The following is a 19226-nucleotide window of genomic DNA, read 5'->3' as shown; positions in this document are numbered from 1 at the left end:
AAGGAGAAAGGAAACAGCACAGTAGAAAAAAAAAATGCAGAAATATAATCGTAAGAAAGGCTATGTACACGAGAACAACACACAATTACATGTAGGGAAAAGCTAGCAGCAAAGAGGAAAGCAAAGAGATAACGCATACATTTACATTACACAGTAGCGAGCGATTTTCAGAATAAACAACAACATAAACGCGTGAATTTTTGTGACTAAAGAAGCGAATGACAGAAGCTTTAAAATAGGAAAATAATAAACAGATCTATGGAACATAAGTAATGAACGTGAATCGCTCTTAAAGCAAATACCTAGGTTTTATAGAAGAGAAGAACATATTAACGTTAGGAAACACCTAAAGCACTCAGAAAACACACAACTATGTAGAATATATAAGCTATACCCGAGGGTACATGTACGAAAGCGAATGCTAAAGGGTAAAGGAGGAAAATATGGAATGATTGCGCATTAGCAGACCGTAAGTCAGTTATGTATGTCAGAATAGACATTATAAGTTGTACGTATTATTAGTATGAGAGGTCGATGATCAGCACACCGTGAATTATTTTGGAATATTGAGGGAATGGTGCAGGGAACCGAGAAAGGGCCCCCACCAGTAAAGTGTATATTATAGTGATAGATACTTTTTTGTGTGTATAAAAGTATGTATGAACATGCAAAAGGCGAAAGAAGCACTGTTCATGTACGGAACCTTCACAACATAGGAGTGTATAAGGAAAAATCAAATTCTAACACAACCTCGTATAAACATGTATACCTAACGTCGAGAAACAACGTAATTAAAACCGTAAGACTCTACGAGTTTACGAGAAAATACGAAAAACCTGATACATGGTGCAACATTAGCGATACTTCACTCACGTATGCAGAAGGAAGTTTACACACTTGAAACATGAAATGATAAATCGTGTCAAAATTATGTCTTTCATACGTATCATGATTTACAGTCACAAAGAATGAAAATGATATCGCCGCTATACGAGAACAGGTACGTAAAGTGATCGACGGTCTGTAAACGAAAGGAATCGCTTACCGTCACACAGAATCGTATGCAGGATCAGAGTTATGACAGTCGAATTATTCGTGTACATAGATTTTCATGACAACCGATGCGTTAAAATGTTTATATTTTTTCTCATGATAACACAAGACGACTATAAGCGCACTTTAATTGAAGATGATGCACGCACGCAAGGGCGTGTCGCTATTATGAAACACTGTACATAGTAATAGTAGTTACACACTGTACATAAAGATTTTATGTTTATACGTCCATGTTATTAGAATGATTTACAAACACATCAGAAATTGCTCAAGCACGAACACTGTACATATTAGACTTAAGCTACATATAAATGATTATTTCATGCATTTTCAGATTTTATACGTAAAAACAGTAGAATACACGTAGTCGTTGCCATTAACCTAAGTAGAAGATAGAGAATTCCATTCCCAAGCTTCAGTGGAGAGGCTACAAGTGTATTCTCTTCACGCTGATACATGTCGTTTCGTATGAAGAACACGTAACGTAAGGTAAACCTTAACTTACACACGAGTTCAAGAATGAAAACGGTGGACTTGTTTCTTCCAACTAATTAATGACAAAGGGCGTGTGTCAGTAAATTACAAGACAATATCGCCTCAATGACTGGTAAAAAATTTGGAATTTTCGTCGATAATTTTTCCTGTAATTGATGTAAACAATGTATTGTATGTGTTATATGTTATTCCATTGTATGTGCTGTATTTTGTATTTCATGCCAAATCGCGTGACTTACAAATTTGTGAATACTTACGTGCATTTACCAGAAGTATGGAGGGGTTTACTATACGTAAAAGGGGTTAATGTGAAGAAAACAGTGTAGTGAAAAAGAAAGTTTCGATCGCGGTATTCACGATGAAAGTGGTGTACAGAAATAAAAATTGCGCAAAATAGCGCCAGCCGGAGTGGACTAGCGGTTCTAGGCGCTTCATTTTGGAACCGTGCGACAGCTACGGTCGCAGGTTCGAATCCTGCCTCGGGCATGGATGTGTGTGATGCCCTTAGGTTAGTTAGGTTTAAGTAGTTCTAGAGGACTGATGACCTCAGATGTTAAGTTCCATAGTGATCCGAACCATTGGAACCATTTTGTGCAAAATAGTGCTACGTTGCAAGTGTCAGCGATCTTAAAGAAGTGACATCGAAAATTGAACCTTGTATCGTCAAACGACCATGGCGACATAATAAGAGAAGACAATGCCATACAAGTTTGACATGGCACGCTTCTTACCTGGATGTGCATCTACCGGACCGTCCCCCTCCTAGGCCATAGAGTGGTGTGTTCTTCGGGGAACATATTAAAATGACATATCCGGTCAAAGTACTGGAGGGAGCTACAGAAGGCACACGCATACTGAGGTTCTGAAGTGTAGACGGTACCCGCACGCTGGAGATTTACTACACTGGCGCGCAATCAGCCAACGTCGCCCACAAACGAACAATTAAACAATCAGGTGCGCATATCGCCCTCCCATATTCCACAGTGGGGCCAGCGAACAAAGCTTGCCGCCCCAGAATAAACACGGAAAGGAATACACCTCTGATGAGGAAGGAAACATTTGTAAATAATGTTGTATTCTTTGTATATTATATTCTATAAACTTTACTATATGATGTTGCTTTCACAGTATAAATCAAAAGTTTGTATATTAGGATTAAGGTTTGTAAATATTAGCATAAGAATTCCAAATAAAACTGACACACTCTCAGTAATACGAAAGAATTCACAGTGCCATAAGAGTGAGACAGTGAAAATGAAGTTTGTAAATAAAAGACCCCAAACCTATCAATTGCGAGGTCGACTACTGTATCCTGTAAACCAAATAAAATTTTCTAGTGACAGTATACAGCAGGGGGAAGTTGTAATGACACATTACCACGCAGAGAGATACAATACTTTAAAGTCTGCGCCAAAGATTAAATTGAGAGGAATCTAGAATATAATCTCTGTAATGTTCATATTGGATTCTCTTTTGTTTCATACTCCAAGAAGGAGTTCGGATACTCTCTCTTGTTACCTTGTAGGGGATGGACGTAATTTTGGGTGCTTGAAGGCAGCCATCTTGGTAGTATTTACGATTTGTGCGACGAGCATAGCAAGTCTTATTGTCTTGTGAATAAAGAAATAGTGAAAAGTATCTAAGTTTTACGAGAATTATTTAAAGCGACATAGCATTGTATTCCTTTGTTTCCCCTGTCCTCGTGAAGTAAACCGATGACGAGTTAGGAAAATATGCATGGTCAACAAAGAGAAGAATATCGATGGCGACTAATGAATTGATATTGTGGCAGGAGGACTAATTCAACGTTTAAGGTGAGAACTCTAAATTCAAAAATACTATTAATCGGAATTGTAAATTGTATTACAGGCAAATTTCACGCAGCATCGAATTTGTCCGTATTCAAGCCGGCCAATACCGTCCGTAAAAAAACCTTTCAAAAATTCTAAAGTTAAAGTTTTTATTTCTTTTCAAAAAATTAATAAATTTAATTATTTTTATTTCGCCACACAGAGACAATCGTAGAAACAGAAAATATGTGAGAAATTCTCTACCACTGAAGCGACAAGAAAGAAACTACAAACATGACGACAGACGATATAATCATGACAACAGACCTAAATTTAATCAGAACTGGCAGGATTCAATCATGGCAGGGCCATCTCCACAAGTTGCAATGGTAGAAGTTAGAACTCCAAATCCCAGTAACGATGCGTGACCACAAAGAGATAAAAGACAATGACTCGCACCGCAGGCAGCCACGTGCGCCAGCTGGCCTTGAGGAAAGCAACAGACAAGCTAACCTTGAGAAAAATTTCGGAATTCCTTACATTCAAAAAGTAGCCTTTGAAAACTTTATCACTGCATCTTTGAAAGACATTGCTTATGAACAAGGCAACGATCCGATTTCGGAAGATATCCACAGTAAATGGTACGAAAAGACACACCGCAGATTCGTCATTATTGTCTGGTTGGAAACAACATAATCTTCAAACGTTGCACTGTTGATGATAAATTTTGAGTACATTGTAATCCTGACGATGTTGTTAATAAGCTCGTCCGGTACATTCATTTCAGCTACGCACACTTTGGCACACGAAAATGTTATCATATTCTTCGAATGACTTGTTATTTTAACAGTATACAAAATGGAAAAGAAAATTAGGAGAGTCTTGTATGTTTGTAAACTTTGTCAAAAAGCTAAACCATCTACCATCTCACATCGTGCTCCATTGTTTCCTATCATTCCTACTAGATTAAAAGAACTTGCTGCTGTTGATCTTCTGGGACCCCTAGTCAAAACACAGAATGGATTTTCGTACGTTCCAGTCGCTGATGATCTTCCTTCAAAATCTGTGTCTTTCACGCCGTTATGCAAAGCCACTGGACGGTCTGTATCCAAGGCCTTTGGTAAAAATTTCTTACATGAAGTTGGACGCATTACCAAAGTCATTTCAGATAATGGACCATAATTCAGATCTACTTTTTGGTCACGCATACTTGGAATTCGTAAAATCAAACCTGTTTTTACTTCATTGTACTCACCACATTGTAACCCGTCTGAACGGATTATGAAAGCAATCAGTAAGCTTTGCAGACTTTATTATCACAGGAAGCATCCGTATTGGGACAGATACATTTATTTCACAACGTGCTGAATGAAATGAACTGAAGAATGAGGAACCACCGAACAGAATAAGAGAACTTGTACCTTTTCCAAATACACGTAAACTTCGACATAAAGATATATTTGACTTAGCTATTAAAAATATGAATTCTGCAGCAGACAAAAGGAGAAAACTACATGGTAAGATATGTAAAGAAAGTACATATAGTCAGAAAGTTTTCAATAAAGCCCATTCATTGTCACATAAGAAGATACATTTGAGTCATAAATTCTTTCTGCCTTATAATGGACCTTATAGGATCCGACGTAAACTGCATGATAATTGTGTTGAAGTTGCAACTCATCGTACTAAGGAAAGTAAAGGACTACACCACATTTCTCGTGTGAAACCGTTTATTGAGAGATAATTTGCTTTCTAACTTAGTCTTTGGTATAAAATGTTTTACTTCACGTTACAATTACGCTTTGTCACACTTAGAAACTGTTAACATGCAACAATATTTTGAAGTCAACTAACAAGTCAAGAACCTATTAAGACCAAAATTTTAAGAAGTCACTTTTGTAGGGAACAGACGACATACTTGTAGTGTGTGTACATGCGGCTGTTAGTTGCACGTTTACGTCACAACTATAACGTCCACATTTTTGGAACATACATTGATAATGACGTTTTACTGCAACATTTTGGCTTACTCGAAAAGACGTTTCGCATTTAAAGTACTTTCTGAGAGGTTACAGTCGACACAGTATTTCATTTGTTTGACAGCTACACGATTATACTACGACTCTACTAATGAGTGACACAGTTTTCATTATTATTTTTGCGCTGTATTTGTTTTATGTCTGCACAGTTTTTCTGCGATCTTCTGAAAAGTAAAAGATATTTTGATAATGAATCTTGTGACATAGCTACAATGAGATAGGTATTTTTCGTAATACAACAATACACTACAGTACAGTACTTTCTTCGTCACGGTTATGTACGTAATAACTACGACATCTATACGCATAGCATTTCTACTTTTGTATATGACAAGGTAAGTACATTGACTTCTGGAGAACTTTGTTTATGAACGACGATAACTTCGACACTTGGACCGTTTTTACCGTTAGCCAATGACAGAAATGCTCTTACAGCAAGACGCAAAGTTTAGTAATACATTAACCGAATTTGAGTGATTATTTTTCGTACTTGGAATATTTTTAGAAATATTTTATAACTATTATGATACAGAGAAGGTTTTCGGCGATACGTTTTTTTCCGTTGTTGTTATCTGTAACATCTGAGGGTATAATGACATTAACCCTCAGGGGGGTACATGCTTACTTTGTGTACCATGCATGTGGCATGCGCAAGGAGCCCTAGCTAATATGGTATTTGCTTATACAGTTTTAGACATCGGTACCATATTTCTCTAACTCAGAATTACACAGCTGTCTGATCATTTAACTGAGAGAGAGACAAACATTTTCTTTACTATGTCACTGACATAGATTTATGTAACTACACAGTTAGATTTCTTCACACTTATAAAATTGTACTTTTTCTTTATTTTGGGAAATTTTCACATTTACTTTAGGAAGCACTGTGATACTACGGGAGATCTGAGTGATGTATGTTGTATTCGATCATGATTTTAGAAATACATTTGACGTAGATGACTCTACTGAAGCGAGCAGAGAGAATTCTTTTAGAGGTTTTGAGATTATTGGAGGAAGCTACGATGATTCTGAGATGTGATTGATATGTTATGAGATGTTACTATAGAATCGTACTTGAAGAGTTATGGGATGTGAATATATACGTTAATGACAGTACCACAATGGCGATGGAAATTTTTGGACACTATCACTCATGAAATTTAGTTTCTATACAATTCTAACGTAATTTTCAACTTGTGAATTTTTTTATTGGTATAAAGCTGCCAGTACACCTGAGACTGCTGTTGTAAATGTTTCGGTTAAGTGTGTATGTGACCTTCATGTAACACTGAACTGGGCTGCGTGCTACTTGCTTTGAAATTTACTTATTGTTGTGTGGACTTTTAACTTTCCTTGAGTCACCGTAGTCGCTTTGGAACTACCTCCACCTTCGTAAGCGCTCGCATGTACGTAGAAAAGAGAGGCGGTTGACCTCGTTACTGACATTTCTTCACAGAACGCATCACAAACACAACACGATATTACTTGGAAACATATGATTACACTGCGGAGCTCATACTTTGTGCTATTTACTGAAATGCTTACGAAGTGATGTGAAATATTTTTATGACTACACACCTGATTATGGCAAGTGTCTTCCTATGAGAGTTGAGAGAACTTCTACTGACTTATGAAATGCTATGTGGCTATTGAATGACATTTTCATACTGTGCCTTGTACATATTTATTTTATTTGGTATCAAGTTTATAGTTGCGCTGTAGCATTGGTTTTAGACTTTCTTTCCACACATCTATTAAATAATAATTTTATGCTCTACATTCTTTTAAAAAAGGAGCACTAGGAAACGAAAGGTGAAGTGATTGATAATAGGAACTGTATACATAATTTCCTTTCCAAGGACTTGGTATTTTTTTCTTTTTTTGGTAGAATAGGTTGTTGTGGTGCATCACTTTAGTGTTAAGACGTGACATACACAGTAATAGGTAAATAGACGTTCCCTTATCTACATTGCTATCTTTACTGTAATATTTTTTTCTGCTTGTGCTTTGTCATGTTTAGGTATAAGTTATTGCATTTGGTGCTACTATTTGCGAGGCATTGTCCTACTGAATTTTACTTTGTACTACTCTTATAAGCCAGTCTTACCACTGATCTATTTTTCTTGCTAGCTGCATATTGCCTTACATTAGTTGTAATGTTGCATTTGCTTTGCTAATTTAGATATACTGCTGCTTGCTTTGCCAATTTGCATTTTTTTGTCATTTCTGTTTGTGTCAACTGTTTTGTGCTGCTGCATTGCCTCGTTCTCTAGTTTATGTATCTGAGCTCAGTAGAATTAAATATGTTTAAGAGGGGGTAGGCGACATAAAAGAATGAGTTGTGATGAACTGGGAAGATGTGTATTGAGAAGCTATAAAAAAAGTTTGGCCAAAAGTGTATTATATATTGAGGAACAATTAATTCTGAAAGAGGAGATGAACAGATGGAAGTAGCGTTTAGGGACATCGGCGAACAAGTTCCTAACGCACGCCGATACATATGCCTGGCGTGTTGCGAATAACATCATAGGCAGCTACAATTCTGGCAACTAACCGCATCTTCGTATCAACTAGGATCTCGTACACAAGTGGCTTTACATATTCCCATAGGAAATAACCAAAGGGATGCAGGTAAGGTCATCTCGCAGGCCATGGAATTAGACCTCCCCTTCCAACCCAGCAGCGTGGAGATACTGTGACAGTACTGCTCCATCGTAGTATACTGCACGTCTCTGAATAGCAGTGAGTAATAAAAAGGGTCTGTCATTGATTCATAGCACACCCTGTCATAGGAAAACATAAATACGATACAACAGAGCCACCTTATGGGAAATGAAGCAATCAAAACCTGTATCACGACTTCCTGGTAATCAGGCTCGTCCTCCTTGTCTCTTTGCAGCAAATAAAGAGTGTACATGTAAATCAGCAGCAAAGTACGTGTAAACCTGTACGCATGTTAGTTGTAAATAAGCTGGAAAAAAGTAGTGCTAGACAAAGCGGTAGACAAGTTTACTTCCATATCTCCTTAAGCTGGCTTCTCTGACGCCAAGTTCCCTACCTAAAACTGTTCAGTGGAGCATTCTGTGCGTCCTGTTACATTTCTTCATGCCCTTAAAGAAACACCCAGTATATACGTCATGCATGTTTGAGACTTTATAACGCCTCTGGAACCACATAGTTTCATTCGGTATCATACAGTCTGTAATTTTACCCACGTAGTCAGTGTACGCCACTTCAGACAATGACAAACACCTACTGGCATTGATAAATGCATAGGTTCAATGGTCACCACAGGCTACTAATGAAAAACCAAATGCATAGCAGAGTTGGTTACCTACCTAATACCGATATTACTATGTACCCGTTTAGTAGTCATAGTTGCTATGCATTAGTAAACACAAAAGAATGCTCAAGATTGGATGGCTATATCACAAAACTAATGAGGAGGTACTGAATGCAATTGGGAAGAAGATGACTTTGTAACACAACTTGACAAGAAGAAACGGTCGGTTGGCAGGAAACGTTCCGAGGCATCAACGGATCACGAATTTATGACTGGAGGGAAGGGCGGATGGTAAAAATGGAAGAGGGAGACTAATTGATGAATACGATAAGTAGATTCCGAAAGGTGTAAGTTTCAGACGCAGACGCTTGCACAGGATAAAGTAGCGCAGAGAGCTGCATCAAACCAGTCTCTGGGTTGAAGACCACAACAACAGAACACGATTGTAGAGCTTTTTCTCAAAATTAAGCGGGAGCCATTTTCAGAGAATCACTCAATAATTTAATGGAAAACCGCTATTAACAATGTCTTCTGCATAATGCGATACCTATAACACTAGTATTGTATGGAAAAAGTAACAACTCTGCTTGTCTTTGCGTCTGGATCCTACTGTAACGCTGCTAAAGTCTGTGAGATGGAAGCTAGATGATCTTGTTGGGATTTTAACCCCGCTCCTCTGTGAAGCCAGTCTGTATCCTGACCACTGGGCTACCACGAGCGATAGCAGGGGGCAGGGAACTGTAATGTCGATTGTTACATAAGCCGTATCTTCGGGCGTTTTACCGTTGGCAGGTCGCGGGGTCGCTGCCTGCCCCACCAAGTGCGCAGATACGCCAGCTTATCGCACACCTCATCCGCTATAAGAAGCCCGCCCGCCGGCACACAATTCGTACTTCCTCTGCGAGCAACATGAGGACTGCGACCGTTGTCGTCCTGTCACTGTTGGCAGCCCTTGCGGCCGCCGCGGTTGTACCGCACAGCGAGGGTAAGTCGGGCGCTCTTCCTACCACTATTTGTTCTCAGTGATTTTAACCATGCCAGCCGAATTCTGGGAAGCCAGAAGTCGGTAGAACTCAGGTATCGCCAGCCCGCTAATGCTCTAGTGTCCATATGGTGCCAAAATTGGCGATCTAATATACAGTAGCCATGTGTACTGTAGACGTTACGAGGCGATTGTCGTGCGAAACGAGTCAGCACATACGTAATACCACCAGCACTGCGTGATTGTAGAGAAGGTTTTCCCCCCGCACTTCCTATCCACCCACGGCTTCAGACGTGCTTGGAATCGGTGGGTGGAGCTTGATTTCTCCGTACCCCACTTCGCCCTACGAATTCCTTCGAGTCGTTGTGAGCGGACTATACTTTCCCCATACGTCGTCACTCTGCTACTTGTTCACAGTCTCTCACTCTTACCAGCCTCTACGTAATTGTTGAAGCGACTCTTGAGTAAGCGTGTAGAGTGTTTAGCACTACCACCAGAGTAAGTACTGGTTAACTCAATTAGGGAAAAATCAACCCTTCATGGCCGATTTTGCGTTACGTATTATGGAAAAATTTCCTTTTGCTATTCTGAGAACGTGTGTTTGAAAACGAGGCGGGAAACATATTACTTCGTGGCACATATGAATCGCAAAAGATCAGGACGAGAAAATTGGAGAGAGTATAGCTAAAACGGACGTATTAGGCTATTGACGATGGGAGAAGAAGTACCCTGCGCCACATACACATGCATTAGGCAGCTTGCAGAGAACGCATGTAGACGAATACTGGACCTCTCATTGTGTGTGTCGCCGTATAGGCGCATGAGAGCCTGACGGAGGGTTATTCTGAACCGTTCCACTCTCTAACGTCTAAATCTTTCCGTAGGAGCTCCGATTTCTCTTATTTTATTTCGATTATCATATCTCCCTACACAAGGTAGGCAGCAATAACCTATTTTCGCCTTCAGAGGAAAAAATGAAATGATAGTATGGCATTGTTGGCTGGAAGGCCCAATCGGGGAAGTTCGCCTCAAAACGTAAGTCTTATTGTAGTCGACGCCACGGTTGGCCAATGGCGTGACGGTGATGAGGATGAAATGACGATGAGGACAACACAACAGCCAGTCCACGGGCGGAGTTCCCTAAACCGGACGGGAATAGAACTCAGGCCCGCTACATGGGAGGCAAGCAAGTAGCCACGCAGCTAAGCAGGAGGACGCGTTCAGAGGAGAAAGCTGTTGACGGATATTTCGTGAAAACAACCCGCAACGAAAAACACTTCGTGCTAATGATTGCCAGTCCAGCTCTCGTAATATATTCGTGACACATTCGCCCCTGTTTCGGGATATTACAAAACGAGCTGTCCTTCTTTGGATTTTTCAATGTCCTCCGTCAACCCTATCGGGTAAGGATCCCATACAGCACAGCAATGCTCTAGCAGTGAGCGGACAAGCGTAGTGCACGCTTTCTCTCGTAGCCCTTATGCATCTTCCAAGCGTTCTGCCAATACACTCCTAAATCCTGCTGCCAATACAGGGTGTTACAAAAAGGTACTGCCAAACTTTCAGGAAACATTCCTCACACACAAATAAAGAAAAGATGTTATGTGGGCATGTGTCCGGAAACACTTAATTTCCATGTTAGAGCTCATTTTAGTTTCGTCCACCTACGCTCAATGGAGCACGTTATCATGATTTTATACGGTATACTCTACCTGTGCTGCTAGAACATGTGCCTTTACAAGTACGACACAACATGTGGTTCACGCGCGATGGAGTTCCTGCACATTTCAGTCGAAGTGTTTGTACGCTTCTGAACAACAGATTCGCTGACCGATGGATTGGTAGAGGCGGACCAATTCCATGGCCTCCACGCTCTCCTGACCTCAACCTTCTTGACTTTCATTTATGGGGGCATTTGAAAGCTCTTGTCTACGCAACCCCGGTACCAAATGTAGAGACTCTTCGTGCTCGTATTGTTGACGGCTGTGATACAATACGCCATTCTCCAGGGCTGCATCAGCGCATCAGGGATTCCATGCGACGGAGGGTAGATGCATGTATCCTCGCTAACGGAGGACATTTTGAACATTTCCTGTAACAAAGTGTTTGAAGTTACGCTGTTACGTTCTGTTGCTGTGTGTTTCCATTCCATGATTAATGTGATTTGAAGAGAAGTAATAAAATGAGCTCTAACATGGAAAGTAAGCGTTTGCGGACACATGTCCACATAACATATTTTCTTTCTTTGTGTGTGAGGAATGTTTCCTGAAAGTTTGGCCGTACCTTTTTGTAACACCCTGTATAATGTATAATAGGGAGGCATTAGTATTAGTCCCTTTCGTGAATAATGCGAACGTAAATCTTCCAAGAACAAAACGTAAAAATCCTGCAATATCCGCTATAACAATTTTCTTGTGATCTCAGCACCTGAATGATTCCTATTGTATATAATTTTTTTGTTAATTGTTATTCCAGCCGGTAAGGAACTTCTGGAGAAACAGAACAAGATTTTGGCGCTCTTCTACCACGTACAGCAGCCATCACTCATCAAAGAAGAACAGGAAATTGCAAAGACCTACAAACCTATTGAACATGTCGACAACTACCAGGTATAAATACGTGACGTTACAAACCCGGATCCGATTTCTTGGACGGCCAGACAACTATAGCGAACTTTCGTTTTTTTTTATCTTTACAGTTCAAGGAGAAGGTCGAAGTTTTCTGGAAGTACTACGTCGACGTTGGCTTCCTGCCCAAAGGGGAAGTGTTCTCCATCTACTACCAGAAGCACTACTACCAGGCCCGGGCAGTGTTTGAGCTGTTCTACTTCGCCAAGGACTTTGAGACGTTCATCAAGGTACGTGCGCTACGACACAAAATACTACTCAGTTTTGATTTTTTCATTTTGCGTTGAACCGGCAAGTTATTAGCAAACGTTTCTCTTAATTTTTGATCATACCAATGTATTTGCAAATAATAACATACCTTCAATTTTTTTCGTTGGCAATTTTTTCTTCGGCTTATTTGCGTAACACCAACGTGAAGCAGCTTATCGAGTAATATCCGTTCACCACTATGTCCAACTATAATAAGTGGGAAACATTCAAGGCATGTTCAGCTCACAATGTGTATAATGTCTTCCATCTGGTTCTCCAACATAGGCAGTCCTCATAAAGATGCCAAAACATCTGGGACGTTCACCCAAATCAAATTCCACAGATCTCAAAGTTCTTGATGAATCCAGAGCAAACGAAGTATCTTCTGTTAGCATTGGGAGGAAGATCATACATAATTTTTTACAACTAAGACATCAAAATTGTCATTGGCAAATCTGTCCTAAATCCGCCTACTTCACATCAAACTGCATGAAACTCACAAATAATCCGCAGAAATTAGGACTTTGCGTTCCTGAGGAGACTCATTTATATTCCAGGCATTGGTTACATCGTTATGAAGGAATGCGCTGTGTAAAGTTAGATTGTGCACGAAGATACTGGTCGATTGTGTCTTCATCTAAATTTTCACCTTCGTCTGGACACTAGGAAGTAAGTCGTAGTTAGCACTGCAGCTCCCCGAAACATTCCTCTGTATAACGAGTGTCCTTTTGATTCCAGACGGCCATTTGGGCGCGGGAGCACCTGAACGAGGCACTGTTCGTCTACTCATTCACTGTCGCTGTGCTGCATCGCGAGGATACCAAGGATGTCACGCTGCCAGCTCCCTACGAGATCTACCCACAGCTCTTCGTCAACGCAGAGGTCATCCAGAAGGCATATGACGCACGCCTGCAAGGTTTGTACAAACAAACTACGCGCACGTGTCATTGCCGGAACCACTATCACTGTGAAAAGTAAATCGACAACCAGGTTGGCTATAATAAAAATATTTTCTGTACAACAATCGATGGTACCCACCTCAGCAGTGGCTGAATGTCAGACGGATTCTTAATGTATACTACGTCTAAGAATCGTAAGTAAATACTTATCCACTGGTTTGTTGAGCACATAATTGCCCGTATCGGACTCATGTTGTTGTTGTCCTTGGTATCGTGTTGGTGGTCTTCCATCCGATGACAGGTTCGATGCACCTCTCCATGCTACTCTGTCCTCTGCAAGCCTCTCTATTTTGCAACCTACATCCATATGAACCTGCGTCTCACTCTACAATTTTTAATTCTTCTCCCTCCCCTCCCTAACATTCCCCTCCACCCTACCAACTGATTCACTCTTTTAGTCGAGTTCTGGCCAGAAATTTTATTTCTCCCATATTCGATCTGTCAATCTAATACTCAGCATTCTCTTCTTGTGCGACCTCTTTACAGTCCACAGTACACTCCAGTAAAAAACTACGCCCCAAAGAAATACGTTTCAGAAACGCTTCTCTCGCTGTTTCTGTCAGCATTATCTATGCTCCCTCCTTCCCGTATTATCAACAACTTTGAAGCCGAAATAGCACAAATCATCTACTTTCTTTTAGTGTCTCCTTTCGTTATGTAGATCTCTCAACATCGACTTCTGTAATTGACCACATACCATTACCGTTGTTTTATTTTTGTTGTTCTTGGTCTTATAAGATCGTTTCAAAACACTATCCATTCCAAGCCAGTTGACGTGTCTTACAAAAAGTTATACGTTAACAGTATACCTCACAATTTTCGTCATTTCTCCCTGCATTTTAAATGTGTTTCTAAATTTCTTCTTCCTGTTCTTCACAACATGCTCAATACATCCACTAAACTCCTCCTGCGCCCACGTGTGCTACAAGTACCCTTTGGTCTTCACTTCCCTCTCAACCACCGTTACACTTCCCAACAGCGCTAAAGATCGTTAATGCTTCATGAGCAGCGAAGCCCCTTGTAGCTAAAATAGGCTTTTCAATGGATGTGATTGCGTAATCACGTTGTTGTATAAATCAACGATCAGACTTTCATCATGATGATGAACATGTATTGATGCAAATGTAATAAAATGAAGTGCCCAAGCCTTTGCTCTATATAACAACAAAATCGCATGGTCACGTATTCGGAGAAGTTATATTGTTTTATATGGGGTGACTTATAATTGACTGGAATAATTGCTGCCGTTTACATGAAACTGTTGAACTTGTAGCTCCTTCGTAACAAAGAGTATATGAGGTAAACATATACCGAGTGGTTACAATTAAAGAGAAGTTACTCAAACAGGTCCAGTGTGCGTTTTTACTGTCGTATGGCAACGAGATATCGTACATACTCTAATGAGTTAATGCGGAACCTATTTACACAGGAAAATAATAGTTCCAGCTTTATCCACCAGGTGCGAATCTGGTGCTATGAATGCAAGAAAGTCGTGTAGAAAAGTTTCTTGTAATAGATTAGGAATGAGACAAGGGTAGAAAAGACCACAAACTGAGAAAGACTTAATGTCGATTTTATTATTAACTTTTGCTAATGCCCATAATTGGGACTACGTTTTCCTCCAGCGTAAATAGGTTCAAAATTAATGCGTAAGCATATCTACCGAATTTCGCTGCCATACGGTAATTAAAACCCACACTCAATCTCAGCAAGTAGCTGCCAGTTATAGCAAAATGTTATATCACACAATCGCTAATCAAAATTACGTGTTCCGTTCTGCAGGTCAAGTCAGCTCTAAGGAGGCTCCTTACATATTCTACTCCAACCACAGCGGCTACCCCGTGCCGAGAAACCCCGAGCAGCTGGTTTCCTACTTTACCGAAGACGTCGGCCTCAACTCCTTCTACGCATACCTGAGCTACAAGTACCCCTTCTGGCTGAACCCCGCCAACTACAGCCTTCCCGAGTACAAGTACCGCGGCGAGAGTTTCTTCTTCGTCCTGCAGCAGCTCCTGGCTCGCTACTACCTGGAGAGGCTGTCCAACAACTTGCCTGACGTCAAGGCCATCGACTACAACCACCCTGTGCTGGTACGTCCGTTTCACTTTACTGCAGCGATAGTGAGGGACCCACCGTCCGACGACGACACTAAATTATGTATTACGTTTGCAGGTCGGCTACTACCCTGAGCTGAGGCTGCAGAACGGACTCGAAGCCCCAGCGCGCCCAGAGGGAGTCTTCCCCCGCAACGTCGACATCCTGTACGTTGAAGAGATCAAGAACTACGAGAGGAGGATCCGCGACGGAATCGACTACGGCTACCTGTCAGGCGTAAGTGTGTCCTCGCAGATTTGTCTCTAATACGACTTCATACAAAAGGCGGCCATCATTAATGCTTATGTTTCTAAAACAACAGTACAACTACGAGAAGTACAACCTGAGAGAGAAGGACCTCACCAACATCCTTGGAAACATCGTCGAGGGCAACTACGAGAACATCAACTGGGAGTACTACGGCGCATACTTCAGGAACCTCATCTCCCTCTTCGGCCACATTGTCGACCCTGTTCACAAATACGGAGTATGTTCGCATGATGTCCACTCTCTGACGTTACACTGGTGTCATTTGGATGCGAGAGTACATACTTACTTCTGTTTTAGGTTCCTGCTAGCGTCCTTGAACTACCAGAAACCCAGCTGAGGGACCCACTCTTCTACAGGATCGCGAAGCGCGTTCTTTCCATCTTCTACCACTACAAGAACCTTCTGAAGCCTTACACTCACGAGGAGGTAAGTAATGAAACCTCTGATATAAAAATATACCTTTTCTCGTAGAGTACTACATTAGTCGTGAACTAAACTGAATCTTCTATTTCAGCTGCTCCTGCCAGGCGTAACCGTTGAAGATATCACCTTCGACAAACTCGTCACATACTTCGACAGCTTCGACTTTGACATCAGCAACGCTCTGACCTTCTCCAAGCCTGAAGACGGTGAAAAGTACAAATTTGTGGTTCGCCAGGGTCGCCTGAACCACAAGCCGTTCTTCTACCACATCAAGGTTAAGAGCGACAAGGAAGTCGACTCCGTCGTCCGTGTCTTCATTGGTCCCAAGTACGACGCCCTCGGCCGCGAGCTCAGCCTGGAGGAGAGGAAGCAGTACTACGTTCTCCTGGACATCTTCAACCAGAAGCGTAAGTGATGAGGGGAATAGTTCTTACTGGCTAATGAATCTGTATTACTTTTAAGCAGAACTACCAAAGATAGTGCCAGATTAGATAAAATTGTTTTCGGTGGCTTACCAGTAGTAGATGTGATCCTCGTCGCATACTGAGGACAGTGACTCAGTATTAACATCATTTGCAGACAAATAGCTGTAGCTATTAACAATTGGTATGTTTGCACGTTAGTTAGTGCCTCCAGGCATATGAGGCATGAGCAGGCTACTAATGCTAATTTTCCTCTGATCAGCAGGGCATGTGTTTAAGTGTGGATGCATCGACACAGAACCGTTAGTCTATACTGGTAGGTATGGCCTACTTAGTGGGGCAGTTACCATCTTGCAGAAAATCTCTGGTCGTAAGGTTTGACACATAGAAAAAAAGCGACTCACAGATGTGTGTAGGTATTAAATTGCCACATATCAAAATATCTGCACTTATAATTGTCACTCCCTGTATAATACATGAAATGTTGTGTATGTCAGAAAAACTCTGCCCAAAAAGTCCATCAAGCCCCTACAGAATGGACTGGCCGCCGTGTTATTCTTAGCCCATAGGCGTCACTGGATGCACAAAAGAAGGGGCATGTGGTCAGCACACTGCTCTACCAGCCCAATGTCAGTTTACGACACTGGAGCCGCTACTTCTCAGTTAAGTAGCTCCTCATTTTGTCTCACAACGGCTGAGTGCACCGTGATCGCCAACAGCGCTTGGCTGGCCATTGAAGTGCTATTCCAGCCCGACAGTGCTTAACTTTGGTGATCTGACGGGAACCACTGTTACCACTGCAGCAAGGCCATTAGCATTGCGCATGACACCTTGTATATTATTTTTTGCAATGCAGGTTGTGGTGGTAGATTGCTCAGTAGGATGTACCGAGGTGTAGATAAAGCTGTAAGGAGACAGCTTCGTTGTGAGTTAGCGTAGTCAACGAAGTGCAAACGAATTGTACGACGAATTGACCTAGTGATCTGTATTGTAGGCAAAGGTTTAGTTTAGGTAGAAAAGTGACATTTTTGGTTCGTAGTAGTCAAAATTAAACCGAATGCTTCAGCTAGTCCCACTTTCTACCTGAACACCCCGAAAGAATAGGAAATGTTTGGCCCTTACGTCACAACACTCTGCAGCAATGGGCATCCAGTGCAGTTTCCTGCCTAGTGGGGCCAACACAGTAAAATTTACTCTTAGACGATGCATGCTCTAGTCCACATCGGTAGCTGTGCATTTAGCGTTGCAGCATTGCGGATCGCCATGCGAAGGGGCCTGTGGTCGATTCCTGGCTGGCTCAGAGATTTTCTCTGCTGAGAGGCTGTTGTCCATACGTTCATATCCTCGTAATTTATAGTCTGTTAATGAGATGGCTCAATAGTTTCCTCCCGAAAGCCAATGACATGAAGCTTGCACTATTAGAATCAGTTGATAACTGGTGCTGATCGTATACTTCGCCTTTTGCAGTGTCCGTTGGTGAGAACGACATCAAGCGCAGCTCCCGAGACTTCTCGCTGTACGGCAAGGAGGCGCCGAGCTACTCTGACCTGCACCAGTCGACCATCGCCGCCATCAAGGGCGAGGGCAAGTTCTTCCTGGACGAGTTCCGCTCCCACTTCGGCTTCCCCCAGCGACTGGCGCTGCCCCGCGGGACCCGAAGCGGTCTGCCGCTCAGCGTCTTCGCCATCGTCACCCCCGCCGTCTCGGAGGAGAAGCACCCCATCCTGGAGAAAGGCGACAACCACCCCGCCGGATTCCCGTTCGACAGGCGCGTCGTCGAGTTCGAGTTCGACGTGCCCAACGCGCACTTCGACGAGACGTTCGTCGTGCACCGCCGAGAGGAGGACATCAACACCACCGCCTGAACTGGCAGAGTTCCTCGAGCATCTCCATCAGACTGACCTACTTGCTCATCGACTGTCACTCGCTCTTTTACATGTCTTTTTTACTTTTTCGCAAAAAATAAAAACTTGAACCTAAAACACTGTGTCTTTGTTCTTTTATGTTCTCACTCACTACCAAGGAGAAGAATGTACTGTGTGATAACTGTAAGTTGGCCAATTGGCAGAAGGGACTGAGGGAGACAGAGGAAGTAAACCCAGCACGAACATGGGGTGAACAAGCCGTGGCTATCTTCTGCAGGACACGGGGGTTAAACAGTGCTTTAGGCCTCGACGAGAGCAGAAATCATGCGCAGAGCTGAAAATCACTAGAAATTTTTCATAATTAAAACTGACATCGTCTGACACATAAACATGTTTAATAAAGATCCTAACAGCAAAAATCACATATACTCATTACAAGAAAGGAAATCCGAATGAAATGGATTGCTGTACAGAACCGTAATACAACAGACAAAAATGGGCACCTCACACAGAAGTGTTGGTTGGATGACATTGGCTTCATCCAAGACAGATAACTACCATCCGATTCAGGTGACGGGTGTTGGTCGCCCAACAGAGAGTTAAGAATCTACATAGAAGGCAACATATTTGAATTAATCTAATAACACTGGGCAACAAAAAAATTATTTTTGA

At 41.7% G+C, this 19226-nt stretch overlaps 1 protein-coding gene and 1 long non-coding RNA gene across 2 annotated transcripts in view; one reads left to right on the top strand and one right to left on the bottom strand.

Annotated features, from left to right (window-relative positions):
- Positions 1–15609, bottom strand: part of LOC126161395 (uncharacterized) — a 96078-nt gene extending 80469 nt beyond the window's left edge. Inside the window, exon 1 of the long non-coding RNA XR_007534907.1 lies at positions 15508–15609. This is a non-coding gene — a long non-coding RNA (uncharacterized LOC126161395). The remainder of the gene's footprint in view (positions 1–15507) is intronic.
- On the top strand, positions 9490–18671 carry LOC126161390 (hexamerin-like). The gene is made up of 10 exons (XM_049917170.1): positions 9490–9648; positions 12121–12254; positions 12344–12502; positions 13260–13437; positions 15263–15570; positions 15653–15811; positions 15897–16061; positions 16142–16270; positions 16359–16674; positions 18157–18671. The coding sequence occupies exons 1-10, from the start codon at positions 9573–9575 to the stop codon at positions 18552–18554; spliced, it is 2022 nt and encodes a 673-aa protein (XP_049773127.1). The 5' UTR covers positions 9490–9572; the 3' UTR covers positions 18555–18671.
- The last annotated feature ends 555 nt before the right edge of the window (positions 18672–19226 follow it).

The sequence above is a fragment of the Schistocerca cancellata genome, chromosome 2, assembly GCF_023864275.1.
Source record: "Schistocerca cancellata isolate TAMUIC-IGC-003103 chromosome 2, iqSchCanc2.1, whole genome shotgun sequence".
Lineage (NCBI taxonomy): Eukaryota > Metazoa > Arthropoda > Insecta > Orthoptera > Acrididae > Schistocerca > Schistocerca cancellata.
This window is presented reverse-complemented; position numbering and strand designations above follow the sequence as displayed.